General features: G+C 55.0%; 1 protein-coding gene across 10 annotated transcripts in view; it reads left to right on the top strand.

The window, feature by feature from the left end:
• Positions 1-17,158, top strand: part of ITGAE (integrin subunit alpha E) — a 121,739-nt gene that overhangs the window by 25,635 nt on the left and 78,946 nt on the right. For 9 of the 10 annotated variants that reach the window (XR_013405948.1, XR_013405949.1, XR_013405950.1 and 6 more), the window contains exons 3-12: positions 6,547-6,638; positions 8,204-8,271; positions 8,670-8,787; positions 9,013-9,177; positions 9,879-9,994; positions 10,920-11,071; positions 12,607-12,760; positions 13,735-13,885; positions 14,976-15,043; positions 15,880-16,021. Coding sequence is in view for 7 of the 10 variants with exons in the window: in XM_077969903.1 (XP_077826029.1) it covers positions 6,547-6,638; positions 8,204-8,271; positions 8,670-8,787; positions 9,013-9,177; positions 9,879-9,994; positions 10,920-11,071; positions 12,607-12,760; positions 13,735-13,885; positions 14,976-15,043; positions 15,880-16,021 (1,226 nt within the window). In the remaining 3 variants the exon portion in view is untranslated. Of the gene's footprint in view, positions 1-6,546; positions 6,639-8,203; positions 8,272-8,669; positions 8,788-9,012; positions 9,178-9,878; positions 9,995-10,919; positions 11,072-12,606; positions 12,761-13,734; positions 13,886-14,975; positions 15,044-15,879; positions 16,050-17,158 lie in introns of all 10 variants that reach the window. The other variant, XM_077969900.1, reaches the window with a different exon arrangement.

Raw genomic sequence — 17,158 nt, 5'->3', positions numbered from 1 at the left:
CAGTAGGGGATAAAAGGTGTGGGGAGCAGGGGCAGCTCACACGGCCCAGGCCATGTCATTGCATGACAGCGACATGAATGGCAATGTTGGGATCTGCAGTGCACAGCCTGCACAGCTGTATGTGATGGTCTCCTGGGAATGCGCCGTCCAGGTGGGAAGAAAGGGTGGGGATTGGGGTGGGGTGCTATAGTCAGGGCTGCTGCACGGCCTGGAGGGGATCAGGCTGCACTTCCTTTGGGAAGACTTCCTGAGGAGCTGGGGTTTGGGATGACTGGTCTGCAGGAGGAGGCGTCGCAGGCAGAGGAAACAGCCTGGGCAGAGGACTGAGGAGGAGAGAGACTGGAGGCCTGCACCTACCGCACCAAAATGGGGTCTGGGGTAGAGCCTGGTTTTGACTCCACCCTTCATGGGGGAGCAGGGAGGGAGATGCTGAGTCTAGGGCTGAGGTCAGGGCTGGGGAGAGAAGCAGGGTTGCTAAGGAAGCGACCTAATTTGGGGGCTCAGCTGCAGAGCCGGAACAGAGGAGCAGCTCTCAGCTGCACCCAGCTCTCCGCCCTCAGCCCTGCCCCAGCTGAGCCCTCTCAGCTGTCACCTGGGCTGTTGTTCAACAAATACTTACTGAGCCCCTGCTCTGTGCCAGGCATTGCTCCAGGCCCTGGGAATAACATGGTGAAGAAGATAGACAAGATCCTTGGGGAGCCTACTGTCTGGTGGGGAAGACAGATAATAGGCAGTATCAGACGATGACAGGTTCTGAGAAGGAAATCAGACAGGGTGATGCGAAGCAGAGTAACTGGGTTGTGAGGCGGGGCTGGCTGGGAAAGCATTTATGAGGAGGTGACAGGCGAGACTGGGGAAGGAGAATAAGCCAACCTTGGGGAGAGGGGAAGATGAGGGTTCTGGGCACAGGAAACAGCAGGTGGAGGGAACAGCACGGTGGAGGGAACAGCAGGTGGAGGGAACAACAAGCTGGAGAAGGAATAGCACGGTGGAGGGAATAGCGTGGTGGAGGGAACAGCATGGTGGAGGGAACAGCACGGTGGAGGGAACAGCGCAGTGGAGGGAACAGCGCAGTGGAGGGAACAGCACAGTGGAGGGAACAGTGCAGTGGAGGGAACAGAGTGGTGGAGGTAACAGCAAACGGGAGAGGGAACAGCAGATGGCAGGAACAGCATGGTGGAGGGAACAGCAAGCTGGAGAGGCAACAGCGTGGTGGAAGGAACAGCGTGGTGGAGGCAACAGCAAGGTGGAGAGGGAACAGCATGGTGGAGGGAACAGGGCAGTGGAGGGAACTGCGTGGTGGAGGGAACAGCGTAAGGGAGGGAACAGCAAGCTGGAGAGGGAACAGCACAGTGGAGGGAACAGTGCAGTGGAGGGAACAGAGTGGTGGAGGTAACAGCAAGCGGGAGAGGGAACAGCAGGTGGCGGGAACAGCATGGTGGAGGGAACACCAAGCTGGAGAGGGAACAACGTGGTGGAAGGAACAGCATGGTGGAGGGAACAGCAAGGTGGAGAGGGAACAGCACGGTGGAGGGAACAGCACGGTGGAGGGAACAGCAAGCTGGAGAGGGAACAGCACGGTGGAGGGAACAGCATGGTGGAGGGAATAGCGCAGTGGAGGGAAAAGCATGGTGGAGGGAACAGCAGGTGGAGGAACAGCATGGTGGAGGGAACAGCAAGCTGGAGAAGGAACAGTGCGGTGGAGGGAATAGCGCAGTGGAGGAACAGCATGGTGGAGGGAACAGCAAGCTGGAGAAGGAACAGTGCGGTGGAGGGAACAGAAAGCTGGAGAGGGAACAGCACAGTGGAGGAAACAGCATGGTGGAGGGAACAGCATGGTAGAGGGCTTGAGGCAGGAAATGCTGGTACTGGTCACCCAGAAACTGGGGCTGCCACTGACAGAAGGGGCACAGTGTAAACTACATGAGTGGGCCAGGTGCTGTGGCTCATGCCTGAAACTCACTGTAACCTACAGGGCTCACTCCCAGCACTTTGGGAGGCCAAGGCAGGAAGATTACCTGAGCCCGGGAGTTCGAGACTAGCCTGGGCAACATGGCAAAACCCCGTCTCTACAAAACATAAGAAAATTAGCCAGGTGTGATGGCACGCATCTGTGGTCCCAGTTACTTGGGAGACAGAGGTGGGAGGACCATTTGAGCCTGAGAGGTTGGGGCTGCAGTGAGCCATGATCATGCCACTGTACTTCAACTTAGGTGACAGAGGGAGACTCTGTCTTTTAAAAAAAAAAAAAAAAAACTACATGAGTAAATTAAAAACAAATAAATGGGTAAGGCATGGTGGCTCACTTCTATTAATATAAAAGTTTTCTTGTAGTTTTGGAGGTCAGAAGTCTGAAAAGGTGTCAGCAGGGCTGGGTCCCTTCTAGAAGCTCTGGGGGAGAATCTGTTTTCTTGCCTTTTTTTGGCTTCTAGAAGCTGCCTGCATTCCTTGGCTCATGGCCTCCTTCTCCTCCTAAGCCTGCAGCATAGCAAGCTTCACGTCTTTCTCAGACACTTCTTGCAGAGTCTTGCTCTGTTGCCCAGGCTACAGTGCAGTGGCGCGATCTCGACTCACTGCAAGCTCCGCCTCCCGGGTTCATTCCGTTCTCCTGCCTCAGCCTCCTGAGTAGCTGGGACTACAGGTGCCCGCCACCACACCCAGCTAATTTTTTGTGTTTTTAGTAGAGACGAGGTTTCACTGTGTTAGCCAGGATGGTCTCGATCTTCTGATCTCGTGATCCGCCCGCCTCACCTCCCAAAGTGCTGGAATTACAGGCGTGAGCCACCGTGCCCAGCCTCTCTGACACTTTAGAAGGTCAAGGTGGGAGTGCTTGAGCCCAGGATCAGCTTGGGCAACACAGTGAGACTTCATCTCTATAAGAAAAATAAACAAAATCATCTGGGCACAGTAACTCACTCCTGTAGGCCCAGCAACTTGTGAGGCTGAGGTAGGAGGATCGCTGAGCCTGGGAGGTCAAGGCTGCAGTGAGCTGTGATCACACTACTACACTCCAGCCTGGACAACAGAGCAAGATGTTACCTGAAAAACAAACAAACCCTACAAAATAACAGGAGGCTATTACCATAGACAAGGCAGGATGATGATGGAAGGAGCATTTGGAGAAGAGCTGCTTTCTAGAAGTAATTACAGGCGTGGTGGCTCACGTCTGTAATTCCAGCACTTTGGGAGGCTGAGGTGGGTGGATCACCTGAGGTCAGGAGTTCAAGACCAGCCTGGCCAACATGGTGAAACCCCGTCTGTACTAAAAACACAAAAATTAGCTGGGCGTGGTGGCGGGTGCCTGTAATCGCAGCACTTTGGGAGGCCGAGGCAGGAGAATCGCTTGAACCTAGGAGACAGAGGTTGCAGTGAACCGAGATTGCGCCATTGCATTCCAGCCTGGGCGACAAGAGTGAAACTCCGTCTCAAAAAAAAGGAAAAAAGAAAGAAAGAAAGAAAGAATTTGGAGAAAGAACCAACGAGGTTGGCAGGTGGATTGGATGTAGGGCATGAGTGAAAACACGACGGAAGTGAGGATGCCTCCTGGGCTTCGCCTTTAGGACTTAGCGGTTGCTGGTGCCATTTCCTGTGGCGGGGAAGATGAGAAGAAGCAGACTTGACAGGAAAGACCACAAGTTCTGTTTGTTTCCTATTGACGCTGTAACAAGTTACCACAGATGTAGTGGCTTACAACAACACAAGTTTATTATCTCTTTTTTTTTTTTTTTGCACTCTTTTACACAGGCTGGAGTGCAGTGGTGTGATCTCGGCTCACTGCAACTTCCACCTCCCAGGTTCAAGTGATTCTCCTGCCTCAGCCTCCCGAGTAGCTGGGATTACAAACATGCACCACCACACCCAGCTAATTTTTGTATTTTTAGTAGAGACGGGGTTTCACCATGTTAGCCAGGCTGGTCTTGAACTCCTGACCTCAGGTGATGCGCCTGCCTCGGCCTCCCAAAGTGCTGGGATGACAGGTGTGAGCCACTGAGCCCAGATGCAAGTTTATTATCTTCTAGTTTTGGAGGTCAGAAGTCTGAAAAGGTGTCAGCAGGGCTGGGTCCCTTCTAGAAGCTCTGAGGGAGAATCTGTTCTCTTGCCTTTTTTGGCTTCTAGAAGCTGCCTGCATTCCTTGGCTCACGGCCTCCTCCTCCTCCTTGAGCCTGCAGCACAACAAGCTTCATGTCTTTCTCTGACTCTTGATTCTCCTGCCTCCTTCATAGAAGGACCTTTGTTATTACACTGGGGCTTTATAACCCACCCGGGACAGCCCTGGGGGCTTCTGGGATGGGAGAGGCCTCCTTGGGAGGCTTCCAGCCTTCCTGCAGTCTCACTGCTTCTCCTCTCTGCCTCAACAGACCCCTGAGTCCCTGCAGCCTGCGCACGCCACCCTGCAGCCATGTTTCTTGGGCCTCCCTCATAGAAGGACCCTTGTGATTTCACTGAGCCCATGCAGATAATCCAGGATAACCCCACATCTCATGACCGTTTATTTATATCTACAAAGTCCTTTTGGCCATAAAAGGCAACATATTCACAGGTTCTGGGGACTAGGATGTGGCCGTCTTTGGGGGGGCCATTATTCTGCCTCCAATAGCAGATGGAGAGGTGGGAATTTCAGCCTTTATAGGTGTATTGAAGCCACAGGCTTGGAAGGGATCACTAGGGAGAGTGTGCCGGCAAGGACGACAGTGACCCAGTCCCCGGATCCTGGTGGCAGATAGAGGCCAGACTCCAAAGGCACCAGTGAAGGCTTGAGGAATGAGGAGAGAGTCCGCAGAAAAATCTGGAAGAAAGTGTTTCAAAGAGATGGTTACGCTGGGCGCGGTGGCTCACGCCTGTAATCCCAGCACTTTGGGAGACTGAGACGGGTGGATCACAAGGTCAGGAGATTGAGACCATCCTGGCTAACACGGTAAAACCCCGTCTCTACTAAAAATACAAAAAATTAGCCAGGCGTGGTGGCGGGCACCTGTAGTCCCAGCTACTCGGGAGGCTGAGGCACGCGAATGGCGGACACCCAGGAGGCGGAGCTTGCAGTGAGCTGAGATCGCGCCAATGCACTGCAGCCTGGGAGACAGAGCGAGACTCCGTCTCAAAAAAAAAAAAAAAAAAAAAAAAAAAAAAGGAGAGATGGTTACTTATGTCCCGGGCTTCTGAGAGGTTGAGGAAGACGAGGACAGAGAGGGGTCCATTGGATGTGGCATTGTAGGGACGCCTGGTGACCTTCACAGGAGCCGACTCAGGGTGGGAAGTCCCCCTGGGGTGGGTTCAGCTGGGGGTGAGCAGATGCATGCACAGGTGCAGACTTTGTTACTATTCTGTAAGCCATGCCGATACGTGAATATATTTCTTTTTTTTTTTTTTTTTTTTTTTTTTTGAGATGGAGTCTCGCTGGGTCACCCAGGCTGGAGTGCAGTGGCTGGATCTCAGCTCACTGCAAGCTCCGCCTCCCGGGTTCACGCCATTCTCCCGCCTCAGCCTCCCGAGTAGCTGAGACTACAGGCGCCGCCACCTCGCCCGGCTAGTTTTTTGTATTTTTAGTAGAGACGGGGTTTCACCATGTTAGCCAGGATAGTCTCGATATCCTGACCTCGTGATCCACCCGCCTCGGCCTCCCAAAGTGCTGGGATTACAGGCTTGAGCCACCGCGCCCGGCCCCACGTGAATATATTTCATAATGTATTAAAATGTAGAGTGACAGGAGTTGAGGAAGTGGAGACGGTGTCTCATTTCTACCCCCATCCTGTGCTCTTTAATCTGTCCCAACCCACTGCAGCCACATCATGACTTTTTTTTTTTTTTTTTTTTGAGACAGAGTCTCACTCTGTGGCCCAGGCTGGAGTGCAGTGGCGTGATCTCGGCTCACTGCAAGCTCTGCCTCCCCGGTTCACGCCATTCTCCTGACTCAGCCTCCTGAGTAGCTGGAACTACAGGCACCCGCCACCTCGCCCGGCTAATATTTGCATTTTTAGTAGAGATGGGGTTTCACTGTATTGATCAGGTTGGTCTCAAACTCCTGACCTCAGGTGATCCACCTGCCTCAGCCTCCCAAAGTGCTGGGATTACAGGTGTGAGCCACTGCGCCCAGCCTCCAAACCTCCAGTTCTGACTAACCCACAGGATAGGGGCACCAATGTGCTGTCTCAGGAACTAAGGCTAGGCAGGGAAGGCCCCCGGGGTGGCCCACCAGGAAGCCAGCACTGCCCCCAACAGAACCAACCCCAATGCTGGCGGTTTTCTGGCCTCCCCATCCCTACCCCCACGAGCGAGCAGAGTTTTTGTTAACCATCAGCATCACCCCTTCTCTGTCAGGGTGGGCAGCAAGCAAAGAGCGGTTGCATTTAACCATTTCCTGCCTGGCGCTGTGTAGAAGTAGAGACTGGGCAAATGTTTTCCCCGTAATTCAGAGTCTGGGCTAGGAATCTGCAGGCCACACAGGGAGCCTGTGAGCCCAGACAACTGGAATGGGAAGTGTGCTGGGCAGGCAGGGAGAAGACGAGGAACACCAGCCAGCTCAGCTTTGCCATCTCCCCTCCCACTCAGGCTCCTGGTCACCAGCCCCAGAACCGAGAGGACACCAGTGCCCCTCCATCGATGCTCCCTTGTGCAGGATGAAATCCTTTGCCATTCTGTAGGTAAGTCACCCCCAACTCCAGGGAATGCTCCCCAGGACCCCCTTTCTTGCAAAATCCCCCTCATCTAAACTCAAACCATTCCAACCCCAGCCCTGCCTAATCCAGCCCGTTCACCCCTAGACTCTAGCATCACCCACAGCAAGATTCCATCCCCATGTCCAGTCCCACCCCAACCCAATCCTAACCCCCAGCCACCTTTCCTGATGCAATCCTAGCAACAGAAACGATCCCTACAATGTATTGTGTGTCCACCGTGTGCCTGGCAGTCCTCTGAGTCATTTAGTTTTCATCCTCACAACCACACCATTTACAAGAGAGGAAGCGACAGTTCAGATAATGTAAATCTTTTGGTTACCAGTATGACAAAGGTCACACTTTTAGTGGTGGCTGATTCAAAACTCTAGCCCTTCCTGATGCAACTAACTCATCACACCTCAGTGGAATTCACCCCCTACCTATTCAGTCTAACTGTGGCCATCCTAGTAACTAGCATGGGGCCTGGCATATATTAGGTACTCAATAAATGCCATTTGAATGAATGAATGAATGAATGAACCTGATTCATTCATTAACTAAACTCTATCCATCCTACCCAATCAAACTCAAATCACAGATTTACTGACAACCTCTTGGCTATATATATATATATATTCCTTGTCTGAGGCAGGATGCCATGGCTTACGTCTATAATCCCAGCACTTTGGGAGGCTGAGGCGGTGGATCACTTGAGGTCAGGAGCTCGAGACCAGCCTGGCCAATATGGCAAAACCCCATCTCTACTACAAATACAAAAATTAGCCAGGTGTGGTGGTGCGCACCTATAATCCCAGCTATTTGGGAGGCTGAGGCAGAAGAATCGCTTGAACCCAGGAGGTGGAGGTTACAGTGAGCTGAGATTGCACCACTGGATTCCAGTCTGGGCAACAGAGCAAGATTCTGTTTTTTTTTTTAAAAAAAAAAATCCTTGTCTGAGAGGCACTGAGTTGAACAGACTCAATCTCAGTCCAGCAGGGTTGACTGAGTGATTCCGTGACTCAAAAATAAAACAGTATCCTGAGGCTGACAGTGGGGAGGAAGAGGAAGGAGCTACCATTTCTGCCCCTGAGGCTGTGGGGCAGTAAAATTCCCCAGGATGGGTCTGTGAGATTGGCGGTTCCTCGGTCCACACAGCCAGTCCCGCGGTTCCTTGCACATTCCTTGGCACTTTCACACCCACCAGGCAGTGCTTCTCCACCCACCTGTTCGACCAAGCTCACTGAGGAAAAGCAGCAGGTATCAGCTATTGCTGGACGCCCATCACCACACTCACAAGGCTGGGCACAGAGCAGACATCAATGGACATGTGTTAAATGGGCCAGCAGATGAGCCCCAGGGATGGGCACTCGGCCCTGAACATGTCCAGTCCTGACCTTGAAGTCCCCCGTTCTAGCTTTCTAGAGGCTTCTCTGAGTGGCCAACAGTTCCTCATAGGGGCCTGACCAAGGTGGCTCTGTGCCCTCTGACCTTGGCTTTGGGTCTCTGCCTCCCAGAGTGCCCTCCTCCTTACCTGGGTTTAACTTTTTCAGAGCATGTCCCCATCCCCAAGGGGAGGCACCGGGGAGTGACCGTTGCCCGGAGCCACCACGGCGTTTTGGTGAGTGCATGGGCAAGAGGGAGGGCCTTAGGGAGGCTGGTGCTAACCCTCGTGGTTGACCCTGGTGTTGAGAGCGGTTCCGACTGGCATGCTATTTCCGAGGCTGAGTAGTCTAGCATCTCCCTGGTGCCAGCCCCAGGGCTGACTGTAGCTCCGACCACCTATTCTGATACCAGGACTGACCTAGGTGTTCCCTGTGACCCAGCACACTCATGCAGGTGTCGGCCTCAGCCTTGACCCCAGCACAGACCCCTACACCTGGTGAGGGGTGGGCCAGCCACTCCTGTGCCCCCTGCCTGGTTGATCCACTGAGTTCTAGAATGGGGGTGAGAATGTGGCTGTAGCTCGGGAACGCGGGGGTGACCTGGTGTTTCCCTACCCTCTCTTCCCTCACCCAGATATGCATTCAAGTGTTGGCCCGGCGGCCTTACAGCCTCAGCTCAGAATTCACAGGCACCTGTGGCCTCCTGGGCCCTGACCTCCGTCCCCAAGCTCAGGCCAACTTCTTCGACCTTGGTAAGGATTGGACATTCACTGGCCTTGGATAGCTCTAAAGAGATCTCCTTGGTCTCCAAGAAAAGGCACCAGCTCACGGCAAATGCAGCGGGACACAGGCCCACGGTGGAGCAAGGCAGGGTTGAGGCATTGCATAAAAGGAATCAGGGCAGAACCACATGTGAGCATGCTCAGGTGAGGACGGAGCCTTTCTGACTCTGAGCTCTTCCACGTATGTTTTTAAAGAAAATCTCCTGGATCCAGATGCACGTGTGGACACTGGAGACTGCTATGGCAACAAAGAAGGCAGCCGGGGAGAGGATGTGAACACAGCCAGGCGGCGCCGGGCTCTGGAGAAGGAGGAGGAGGAGGAAGATGAGGAGGAGGAGGAAGACGAGGAGGAGGAAGCTGGTGAGAAGAGGCAGATCTGGGTTGCTCTGAGTCTATCAGAGCCAACCCCTAGGCTGGCAGCCTCCAAGGGTGAGGGGTGCCTCAGTCTGAGATGGGGAGCAGTGGCTGGACTTTACAGGCCTGACCAGTACCAGCTCCACCCACTCTATCTTATAAATGGGGAAACTGAGGCTCAGAGAGTGGTAGTGATGGGAATGGCTCACACAGCAAGCAAAGCCTGACCAGGTTCTAGCTCTCTTTTTGAAGGGGGAGACAAAAGCTTCTCTCTTGGGGCCAGGCATGGTGGCTCACGCCTGTAATCCCAGCACTTTGGGAGGCCGAGGTGGGCGGATCACTTGAGATCAGGAGTTCGAGACCAGCCTGGCCAACATGGTGAAACCCCGACTTTACTAAAAAATTCAAAAATCAGCCAGGCATGGTGATGTGCACCTGTAGTCCCAGCTACTTAGGAGGCTGAGGCAGGAGAATTGCTTGAACCCGGGAGGCGGAGGTTGCAGTGAGCCGAGATCCCACCACTACCCTCTAGCCTGGGCAACAGAATAAAGCTCCATTAAAAAAAAAAAAAAAAAAAAAGCTTCCCACTTGGGAGGTTCTCCAACTTCTTCCCTGAATTGAGCCCTCAGGCCTACAACAGGGGCATGTACCGTACACATGCTGCCCTCACATCCCATGCCCACTCCTGACCTGTTTGTCTTGGCCAGGCACCGAGATTGCCATCATCCTGGATGGCTCAGGAAGCATTGATCCCCCGGACTTTCAGAGAGCCAAAGACTTCATCTCCAACATGATGAGGAACTTCTATGAAAAGTGTTTTGAGGTGGGCTTTCCTAAGGGCTGGTTACCACTTATCTGTTGCTGAGAATCACCCTACCTCAGAACAACAATCACCACATTTGCTCACAATTCTGTGGGTCAGATACTTGGGCTGGGCTCAGCTGGATGGTTCTTCTGTCCATCTTGCCTGGAGTTACCCTGGAGCTGCAGGCATCTGGTTGCTTGACTGGGGCTGGATGGCCTAAGATGACCTCACTCACTTGTCTGGACCATGTGTCTTTAGCAGGCCAGCCCAAATTTTTCATGGCAGCAGCAATCTAAGAGGGCCAGATCCAATGCATGCAAGTATTTTTCAAGTCTCTATTTTTTTTTTTTTTTGAGAGGGAGTCTGGCTCTGCCGCCCAGGCTGGAGTGCAGTGGCCGGATCTCAGCTTACTGCAAGCTCCGCCTCCCAGGTTTACGCCATTCTCCTGCCTCAGCCTCCCGAGTAGCTGGGACTACAGGCACCCGCCACTTTGCCCGGCTAGTTTTTTGTATTTTTTAGTAGAGATGGGGTTTCACTGGGTTAGGCAGGATGGTCTCGATCTCCTGACCTCGTGATCCGCCCGTCTCGGCCTCCCAAAGTGCTGGGACTACAGGCTTGAGCCACCGCGCCCAGCTCAAGTCTCTAATTATATCACATTTGCTGATGCCTCATTGGCCAAAGCCAGTCACACGGCCAATCGCATTGTCAGTATGGAGGGGACTACACAGGGAGCTAGGGGGAGGTCTGTGATTCATTGGGGGCCATTACTATGACACCCTTCTCCACCCCCACTCGCTTAGAGATTTTGCTCTGCCTTAGCATCTCTTTCTGCCCAGGGATAAGGTAGAAGGAGTGGATTTTTCTGCTGCTTCCAGGGGGAGCCATTTCAGGGGCAGAGGTGGCAGTTCTTCCAACCTCCTGCCCTCCTCCCCATCCCCTACAGTGCAACTTTGCCCTGGTGCAGTATGGAGGAGTGATCCAGACTGAGTTTGACCTTCGGGACAGCCAGGATGTGATGGCCTCCCTCGCCAAAGTCCAGAATATCACTCAAGTGGGGAGTGTCACCAAGACTGCCTCAGCCATGCAACATGTCTTGTGAGTGTGGGGGCTGCAGGAATTATTCTGGCCATGCCCAGAGTCTCTGTGGCATCACGCTTGGAGGAAGTGGCTGGACAGAACTGCAGAAGAGAATTAGGGTTCCAGCCTTTCCGTGGCTGAGAGAGAACGTGAGGGATGATACCTCAAGACTGTCTTCCAAAAAGTCTTCCAAGGACTTCCTCTTGTGAGAGGCAGGAGAGCAGAGTGCTCGGTGGACAGGCCGGCTGGGTTCAGATCTCAGCTCTGGTTTGTATCTGTGTGACCTCGGGCGAACTGAAGGACCTTGTGACCTGGGCTTCCGTTTCCTCACTTTAAAAATGAGAAAAATAGGCTGAGCGTGGTAGCTCACACTTGTAATCCCAGCACTTTGGGAGGCCAAGGCAGGTGGATCACCTGAGGTCAGGAGTTTGAGACCAGCCTGGCCAACATGGTGAAACTCTGTCTCTACTAAAAATACAAAGGGTGTGGTGGCAGGTGCCTGTAATCCCAGCTACTTGGGAGGCTGAGGCGGGAGAAACGCTTGAACTTGGGAGGCAGAGGTTGCAGTGAGTTGAGATGGTGCCACTGCACTCCAGCCTGGGCAACAGAGTGAGACTCCATCTCTCTCAAGAAAATAATAATAATAAAATAAATAAATAAAATGAGAATGATAATAGGACTCACAGCTTGGAGCAGTGGCTTGTGCCTATAGTTCCAGCTACTCAGGAAGCTGAGGCAGGAGGACTGCTTGAGCCCAGGAGTCTAAGGATGCAGTGAGTCATGATCACACCACTGTACTCCAGTCTGGGTGACAGAGTGAGATGCTGTCTCTAAAAAAGAAAGAAAAATAATAGCACTTACCTGGTAGATTTTGTGGCGGTTGGATGGGTTAAAATATACAGTGTTGGCCGGGCGTCGTGGCTCACGCCTGTAATCCCAGCACTTTGGGAGGCCGAGGCGGGTGGATCACGAGGTCAGGAGATCAAGACCATCCTGGCTAACACAGTGAAACCCCGTCTCTACTAAAAATACAAAAAAATTAGCTGGGTGTGGTGGCGGGCGCCTGTAGTCCCAGCTACTCGGAGGCTGAGGCAGGAGAATGGCGTGAACCCGGGAGGCGGAGCTTGCAGTGAGCCGAGATGGCACCACTGCACTCCAGCCTGGGCGAAAAAGTGAGAATCCGTCTCAAAAAGAAAAAAAAAAAATTATATATATATATAGTGTTTACAGCAGTGCCTGACACATGATAAATGCCATGTGAGCATTATCTATCATTTTAATGTCATTACTCTTCCTGTATGCACACAAAAGGAAGAGACTGCCAGCCAGCACCTTTCTGCTGGGAGCAGGTGAGAAGGAAGAACACCTGTGTTACAGCCCTCCCTCTGCCTAGCCTCGCTGTGTGACTTAAGGGGGCATCACCCCCTTCTTTGGGTCTTTTGGGAGGATTGTGAACCCTCCCCATTCTAATACAGGTCAGAGAATGAAGTCTCTCCTGGAGGCGGTCATGCCTCTGGCAAAGCTCTCTTCTTCCTTTACTCTCCCCTGCTCAGAGACAACATCTTCACCTCAAGCCACGGCTCCAGAAGAAAGGCATCCAAGGTCATGGTGGTGCTCACTGATGGTGGCATATTCGAGGACCCCCTCGACCTTACGACAGTCATCAACTCCCCTAAAATGCATGGTGTTGAGCGCTTTGCCATTGGGGTAAGAGCCAGGAGCCGGGAGGCCCCTCCTGACCCTGCTCAGCCTGGGGTGGGGAGGAGTCAGGGTTGTAGATGGGGGCTTCTCTGTAAGCAGCTTATCCAGACCCTGTTCTGTTCGCAAACACTCCCCTTCTCCCCATGCCCTGTCATCCCAGAGAGGGCCCATTTCCCCATGGTGGTCACAGCTTCCTGGCCAAATAGTGACGGGAGAGCCCACAGGAAACGCACCAAGGAAGGTTCCTGGAGGACCGTGGTGCCGAGCTGAGTCCTGCCAGACAAATGAGAGTAGCTGCTTAGGGCACAGGGGAGGCAGAGAGGGCCCCGCAGGCAGAGGGAACGAGAGTAGCTGCTTAGGGCACAGGGGAGGCAGAGAGGGCCCCGCAGGCAGAGGGAACGGGAGTAGCTGGCCTAGGGCGCAGGGGAGGCAGAGAGGGCCCCGCAGGCAGAGGGAACGGGAGTAGCTGCTTAGGGCGCAGGGGAGGCAGAGAGGGCCCCGCAGGCAGAGGGAACGGGGGTAGCTGGCCTAGGGCGCAGGAGAGGCAGAGAGGGCCCCGCAGGCAGAGGGAACGGGGGTAGCTGGCCTAGGGCGCAGGGGAGGCAGAGAGGGGCCCTGCAGGCAGAGGGAACGGGAGTAGCTGCTTAGGGCGCAGGGGAGGCAGAGAGGGCCCCGCAGGCAGAGGGAACGGGAGTAGCTGCTTAGGGCACAGGGGAGGCAGAGAGGGGCCCTGCAGGCAGAGGAAACAGCATGTGCAGAGGTGAGGAGGGGCTCGGTGTGTTCAGGAGAACAAGTGTACTTTGGTAAAACTGGAATTTTGCCCAGAGTGTGTGTAGAACAGGGAGCAGGGAAAGGAGGAGAAAGGAAGAAAGGAGGCAGGTAATGGAGGGCCCCAGAGGTCAGGGGGAGGGGCTCAGCTCTCTCCTTGGGCCTGGGGAATCCTCGCGGTGCTGACTCACTGACCCAGGCCCCCTGTGCAGGTGGGAGAAGAATTTAAGAGTGCTAGGACTGAGAGGGAACTCAACCTGATCGCCTCAGACCCGGATGAGACCCACGCTTTCAAGGTGACTAACTACATGGCGCTGGATGGGCTGCTCAGCAAACTGCGGTACAACATCATCAGCATGGAAGGTGAGGGCTCCAGGACCCACACCACCACGGGAGACCCCAGCCTGTGCTCCAGCCCCGCCTCTGTCCCATCTTCATGTGGTTTCTCTGAGTAACTCCCATCATCTCTCTAAGCCTCAGCTGTTCCATGTCTAAAAAGGCAATGGCCGGGTGTGGTGGCTCACGCCTGGAATCCCAACACTTTGGGAGACAGAGGCGGGTGGATCGCTTGAGGCCAGGAGTTCGAGACCCGCCTGGGCAACATGGTAAAACCTTGTCTCTACTAAAACAAAAATTAGCTGGGGCCGGGTGTGGTGGCTCACGCCCGTAATCCCAACACTCTGGGAGGCCAAGGCCGGTGGATCACCTGAGGTCTGGAGTTCAAGACCAGCCTGGCCAACATGGTGAAATCCTGTTTCTGCTAAAAATACAAAACAATGTAGCCGGCCATGGTGGTGCACATCTGTGATCCCAGCTACTCAGGAGCCTGAGGCAGAAGAATCACTTGAACTTAGGAGGCGGAGTTTGCAGTGAGCCAAGATCGCCTCACTGCACTCCAGGATGGGTGACAGAGCAAGCCTCCATCTCAAAAAAAAAAAAAAAAAAAAAAAAAAAAAAAATTAGCCAGGCGTGGTGGTGCGTGACCTGTATTCCCAGCTACTTGGGAAGCTAAGGCAACAGGTCACTTGACCTTGGGAGGCACAGGTTGCAGTGAGCTGATATTGAGCCACTGCACTCCAGCCTGAGCAACAGAGCAAGACACTGTCTCAAAAAAAAAAAAAAAAAAAAAAAAAGGCAACAATATCTCCAACCTCTTGCGTCCCAGAATCTCCATGAAGTTCTGATGAACTGAGCTGGTGCTGGAGAAACAAGGATGACTGGAGCGTAGTCCCTTCTCCCAGGAGCTCCCAGACGAGGAAACTGAGGCCTAGAAAGAGAGAGCGAACTGCCCAGACAGTAGTTGCTCAAGGAGAACCTGGGTCTCTACCTTCAACCGGGTGCTCTTCCTGTTACACCAAGCATGGTTCCCTGAGGCCAAGCTGGACTGTCCCCTGCCTCCGTTTCTCCCTTCACCTCCGCCCACAGCAGTCTCACTGGGCTTCTTGGCTTGCAGGCACGGTTGGAGACGCCCTTCACTACCAGCTGGCACAGATCGGCTTCAGTGCTCAGATCCTGGATGAGGTATGTGGCTGACTCAGCCCCAGGCAGGCTCGCCTGTTGGGAAGGGGCCCAGAACACCTAGGATTCAGGGACTCCTGCCTCCCATCCAGAGCTCTGCTCTCCCTGTGATGATTCCTCTAAAAGAGCCATTTTATTTTACTTATTTATTTATTTTGAGACGGAGTCTTGCTCTGTCGCCCAGGCTGGAGTGCAGCGGTGTAATCTCAGCTCACTGCAACCTCTGCCTCCCAGGTTCAAGTGATTCTCCTGCCTCAGCCTCCCATGTAGCTGGGATTACAGGCACCTGCCACCACGGCCAGCTAATTTTTGTATTTTTGGTAGAGACGGGATTTCACCATGTTGGCCAGGCTGGTCTCGAACTCCTGACCTCAGGCGATCCACCTGCCTCGGCCTCCCAAAGTGCTGAGATTACAGGTCTGAGCCACCGCGCCCGGCCTGAAAGAGCCATTTTAGGATAAAGGGAAATATTTCTGCCTGCTCACCTTAATCTGGACCACTGAGATAGACAGAAGTGTGGCCATATTGATGACAGGAGGTGGATTTTTTCTGTGTGCTCAAACATCCAGTTGCTCCCCAGTCAACAGGATTCGGCCTGGGTCAGCCTACCAACCAAGCTGCTTGCTTCTCCCAGAGGCGGGAGTGCAAGGGCACGAGGCAGGAGCCCAGGGTTGGCCATCTCACCTTCGCACCTGCATCTCTGGCCAGACGGGCACTAGGCCACCGAACGCCCCCCTTCTCCCAGCCAGGTTAGCCGCGCTGGCCCAGAGACCCGCTGCCACCGTGGCCCGGCCCTGGGTCCCTCCCACTCATCTGGGCCCCATCCCCGTCCCCTTCAGCGGCAGGTGCTGCTCGGCGCCGTCGGGGCCTTTGACTGGTCCGGAGGCGCGCTGCTCTACAACACACGCAGCCGCCGGGGTCGCTTCCTGAACCAGACGGCGGCGGCGGTGGACGGGGAGGCTGCGCAGTACAGCTACCTGGGTGAGGGCGGGGCCTGGGGGCTACCTGGGTGAGGGCGGGGCCTGGGTGCTACCTGGGTGAGGGCGGGGCCTGGGTGCTACCTGGGTGAGGGCGGGGCCTGGGGGGCTACCTGGGTGAGGGTGGGGCCTGGGGGGCTACCTGGGTGAGGGCGGGGCCTGGGTGCTACCTGGGTGAGGGTGGGGCCTGGGGGGCTACCTGGGTGAGGGCGGGGCCTGGGGGGCTACCTGGGTGAGGGCGGGGCCTGGGGGGCTACCTGGGTGAGGGCGGGGCCTGGGGGGGCTACCTGGGTGAGGGCGGGGCCTGGGGGGCTACCTGGGTGAGGGCGGGGCCTGGGTGCTACCTGGGTGAGGGCGGGGCCTGGGTGCTACCTGGGTGAGGGCGGGGCCTGGGGGGCTACCTGGGTGAGGGCGGGGCCTGGGGGGCTACCTGGGTGAGGGCGGGGCCTGGGGGGCTTCCTGGGTGAGGGCGGGGCCTGTGGACTACCTGGGTGAGGGCGGGGCCTGGGTGCTACCTGGGTGAGGGCGGGTCCTGGGGGCTACCTGGGTGAGGGCGGGGCCTGTGGGGCTACCTGGCTGAGGGCGGGGCCTGGGTGCTACCTGGGTGAGGGCGGGGCCTGGAGATTACCTGGGAAGGACGGGGCCTGGAGGTCACCTGGGTGAGGGTGGGGCCCAGATGGGGACACCGAGGCTGCGCATTGGGCTGTACTTGAGGTTTCCAAATGAGGGCGAGACCTGGTCGGTCACATGGGCCGAGGGGCGGGCCCTGGTTAGGGACCCTGAGGCTGAGAATTACCGCCTCCTGGATAGGGACAGGGCCTATCAGGTACACCAGGCAGAGCAGCCGCCCACAGGAAGGCGGGGCCTCTCCATTAATAATAGTGGTGCAGTAGCTCACGCCTGTAATCCCAGGAGGCCAAGGCGGGCGGATTACCTGAGGTCTGGAGTTCGAGACCAGCCTGGCCAACATGGCAAAACCCTGTCTCTACTAAAAATACAAAAATTAGCTGGGCGTGGTGGCGGACGCCTGTAGTCCCACGTACTCAGAAGTCTGAGGCACAAGAATCTCTTGAACCTAGGAGGTGGAGGTTGCAATGAGCTAAGATTGTGCCACTGCACTCCAGCATGGGTTATAGACCGA

This window comes from Macaca mulatta, chromosome 16 (assembly GCF_049350105.2).
Source record: "Macaca mulatta isolate MMU2019108-1 chromosome 16, T2T-MMU8v2.0, whole genome shotgun sequence".
Classification (NCBI taxonomy): Eukaryota; Metazoa; Chordata; class Mammalia; order Primates; family Cercopithecidae; genus Macaca; species Macaca mulatta.
Note: the sequence above shows the minus strand (reverse complement) of the source record. Positions and strands in the feature narration are given on the sequence as shown.